The sequence below is a fragment of the Nicotiana tomentosiformis genome, chromosome 8, assembly GCF_000390325.3.
Source record: "Nicotiana tomentosiformis chromosome 8, ASM39032v3, whole genome shotgun sequence".
Lineage (NCBI taxonomy): Eukaryota > Viridiplantae > Streptophyta > Magnoliopsida > Solanales > Solanaceae > Nicotiana > Nicotiana tomentosiformis.
In genome coordinates, this window is record NC_090819.1 from 115689283 (window position 1) to 115693422 (window position 4140).

Below are 4140 nucleotides of genomic sequence, written 5' to 3' on the forward strand. Positions count from 1 at the left end.
AGATGTCGATGAATTTTAAAATTATCAAGGTTACTCGTCAAGTGAGTGCGTTTGTTCATTCTATGGATCCTAAGTTAGAGGATCCCGGTGCTTTCACGATTCCTTTACTATTGGGAGTGCCGATTTTTCTAAAAATATTTGTGATCACGCGGCGAATATAAATTTGATGCCCTACTCAGTATTTTAAACTTTGGGAATTAGGAAACCAAGACCCACGTCTATGAGGTTTCAAATGGTCGATCGTACCATGAAGAGGCCATTGGGAGTGATTAAGGATGTGTTGGTCCGGGTTGATAAGTTTATTCTTCCGGAGGACTTTGTTATTCTAGATTGTGAGGTTGATTATGAAGTTCTTATTATTCTTGGGAGGCCTTTCCTTGCTACGGATAAGGCCCTTTGTGATGTGGAAGCCGGAGAACTCACTTTCCGGGTTGGTGATGAACAAGTGGTATTCCATGTGTGCAAGTCTATGAGGCAACCAAATAGCAATGAAATGTGTTCTTTTGTGGACTTGGTGACCGACGTTATGATTGATGACACAAGTGCTACAATCGATGTTGGTGATATGTTAGAAGTCGAGAAGCTCCACTTGGATTATGATGAGATGGATGGTTTGATGGAATGTGTGAATTCTTTGCAAGGAACGGGGTCTTGTGATTATGCACCTCGGAAGCTATCTTTGGATCTTGAGAATAGGAAAACTCCTCCTACAAAACCTTCTATAGAATAGCCACTTACTTCGGAGTTGAAACCGTTGTCACCACACCTTCAGTATGAATTTCTTAGCCCTTGTTCTAATTTATCGGTTATTCTTTCCTCTTGTTTGACTAACGTGCAGGTTGATACCACATTGGCGGTATTGCAAAAGAGGAAGAAGGCTTTTAGGTGGACTTTGGCGGACATTCGGAGTATAAGCCCCACATTTTGCATGCATAAGATCAAGTTGGAGGATGGTGCTAAACCGTCCGTTGAAGATCAAAGAAGACTCAATGAAGCTATGTAAGAAGTGGTCAAAAAGGAGATTATCAAGTGGTTGGATGTCGGGGGTTTTCTACCACATTTCTGATAGTTCATGGACCTGTCCTAAAGAAGGGGGCATGAAGGTTGTTACCAATGAGAAAAATGAGTTGATTTCTACAAGAACGGTCACCGGTTGGACAGTTTGTATGGATTATCATAACCTCAACAAAGTCATAAGGAGGGATCACTTTCCTCTTCCTTTCATAGATCAAATGCTCGATAGATTGGCTGGTCGTGCTTTCTATTATTTTCTTGATGGGTACTCGGACTATATCCAAATTCTTATTGCTCTGAAAGATCAAGAGAAAATCACCTTTACATGTTCTTATGATACCTTTGCTTTCAAACAGATGCCTTTTGGTTTGTGCAATGCATTGGGGACTTTTCAATGGTGTATGATGGCTATTTTCACGGACATGGTAGAAGACTGCCTTGAGGTCTTCATGGATGACTTTTAGGTGGTTGGAGATTCTTTTGATGAGTGTCTTGCATATTTGGGCAAAATGTTGGCTAGATGTGTGGAAACTAATTTGGTGCTCAATTTGGAGAAATGTCATTTCATGGTTGAGGAAGGCATAAGATCTGAAAGAATGGTATTGAAGTTGAAAAGGCAAATATTAAGGTTATTTCTAAGATTCCACCCCCTCTTCGGTGAAGGGTGTGCGAAATTTCTTGGGCCATATGGTTTTTACCGGCGTTTTATCAAAGATATTTCTAAAGTGGTGAACCCATTGTGAAAGCTCCTTGAGAAGGATGCTACGTTTCATTTCAATGATGATTGTATGAGAGCTTTTGAGCAATTGAAACTCAAAGTTGACAACTAATCCTATCATTACCTCCCCAAATTGGAGTTTGTCGTTCGATCTCATGTGTGATGCGAGTGATGTAGCGGTTGGGGTTGTTTTGGGGCAACGTGTCAACAAAGTCTTTCATCTGATATACTATGCTAGTAAGACCATGAATAGTGTCTAAGTGAATTATACCGTTATGGAGAAAGAGCTCCTTGCGATTATGTTTGTTATTGAGAAGTTTCGCCCATACATGATGGGTGCCAAAGTTATTGTCCACACGGATCATGCGGCACTCGCTATCTTATGAGCAAAAAGGAATCTAAAGCTCAATTGATGTGATTGGTACTTCTGTTGCAAGAATTTGATGTTGACATCCAAGACAAAAGGGGTAGTGAAAATCAAGTGGCAAACCACTTGTCTCGTTTGGCAGAGTAGGGGTGGCCTTGAAATCAATGACTCTTTCCCTTATGAGCAACTTTTGGCACTTTAAATGAAAGAGGTATTGTGGTTCGCGATTTGGTAAATTTTTTTGTGAGTGGTATCATTCCGGATGAGTTCTCTTCAAATCAAAGAAAGAAGCTCAAAAGGGATTGTAAAGACTACTATTAGGAAGAGTCATACCTTTTCCGGATTTGCACATATAGGGTGATTAAGAGGTGTGTGCCAGAAGAAGAGAAATGTGATATTCTTGGGGCTTGTCATTCTTCGTCATATGGTGGTTATCATGGTAGATCAAGATCGGCAGCTAAAGTCTTAAGTTGTGGTTTTTATTGTCCTACTCTCTACAAAGATGCAAATGACTTGGTGAAAATATGTGATGAATGTCAACGGGCCGATAAAATTTCAAAGAAACACGAGATGCCTCTTACAACCATCTTGGGAATTGATATTTTTGATGTTTGGGGCATTGATTTTATGGGCCCTTTTGTGAGCTCTTGTGGAAACACCTACATTTTGGTCACGGTAGATTATATATCTAAATGGGTTTGGGCCGTTGTCTTACCCAATAATGAGGCTAGAAGTGTAGTGGATTTCTTGAAGAAGAATATTTTTACAAGATTTGGTACTCCATGTGCAATCAAAAGCAATGGGGATTCACATTTTTGCAACAAGGCTTTTGAAACTTTACTCAGCAAGTATAGTGTTACTCACAAAGTGACAACTCCCTATCACCCACAAGCTAGTGGTCAAGTGGAAGTCTCCAATTAGGAGATAGAGAGTATTTTGTCCAATACGGTGAATGCAAATCGGACGGATTGGTCCAATAAGCTTGATGATGCATTATGGGCATATCGAACGGCTTACAAAATACCTACTGGAATGTCCCCATACCGGTTAGGGTTCATGAAAGTTTTTCATCTTTCGGTAGAATTAGAGCACAAGGCAATGTAGGACTTAAAGAAATTGAATCTTGATTGGGATGTAGCCGCTAACTTGCTGGTTACACACTTTAATAAATTGGATGAGTTCTGGTACCATGCTTATGAGAGTTCATCCTTATACAAAGAAAACATGAATACCTTCATGACAAGTATATTTAGAACAAGGAGTTCAAGGTCGGTGATCTAGTGTTGTTATTAACTCAAGGTTGAAGATGTTTCCCGGAAATCTTAAGTCAAAGTGGAGTGGTCCGTTTGAAATATTTGGTGTGACGCCTTTCGATGCATTGGATTTGAAGAACAAGAACAATGAAATATTTTGAGTCAATGGCCACCGGGTGAAGCGCTACTTGGGAAAATTTGGAGAGAGCCACGTGGTAGTGGTTATTTACTTCACTTGAGGATGCTATGACATTGCGTCATGCCACGACATTAAATAATGCGCTTCTTGGGAGGAAACCCAAGTTCTTTTCCTTTTTCCCTTTTTAGTTAGATGTTATTGATGTTTCTAATTTAATTTAAAGTGTGCTGCAAGGATGAGTGTTTGATTAGAAATGGGAGACAAGGTTGTGTCGTCAAAGCCAGAAATTATGGACCACACTTTTTCCTTGTGTGACTGCAGAAACTCTTGTGCGGATGCAGATTTCATCTGCGAACCGCACTTGCAAGAGAAATCTTAGATGTCAAATGAAAGGTTCTATGAACTTTTCACCTGTTAGTGCAGAGCAAAAATGCGTAGGTTTGTGAATTTTGCAGTCAAACTTGATATTGTACGGACCTCACAATTGGGTGGACCATTGAAGGCCAAGTAATAGAGTGTGACCCGCACTTGAAATTATGCGGTCACGCTCGACTCTCTAACCCACATTAATCTATGAGTATAAATAGAACATGAGCCTTCTTTTTAAACTTTTCACACTTTTGAAATTTACTGTTACTCTGAGAGATTA

General features: G+C 39.9%; 1 protein-coding gene across 1 annotated transcript; it reads left to right on the top strand.

Moving 5' to 3' along the window:
- The first annotated feature begins 247 nt into the window (after positions 1-247).
- LOC138898028 (uncharacterized) lies at positions 248-3020 on the top strand. Its single transcript, XM_070184058.1, has 3 exons — positions 248-625; positions 839-999; positions 2456-3020. The coding sequence occupies exons 1-3, from the start codon at positions 248-250 to the stop codon at positions 3018-3020; spliced, it is 1104 nt and encodes a 367-aa protein (XP_070040159.1).
- The last annotated feature ends 1120 nt before the right edge of the window (positions 3021-4140 follow it).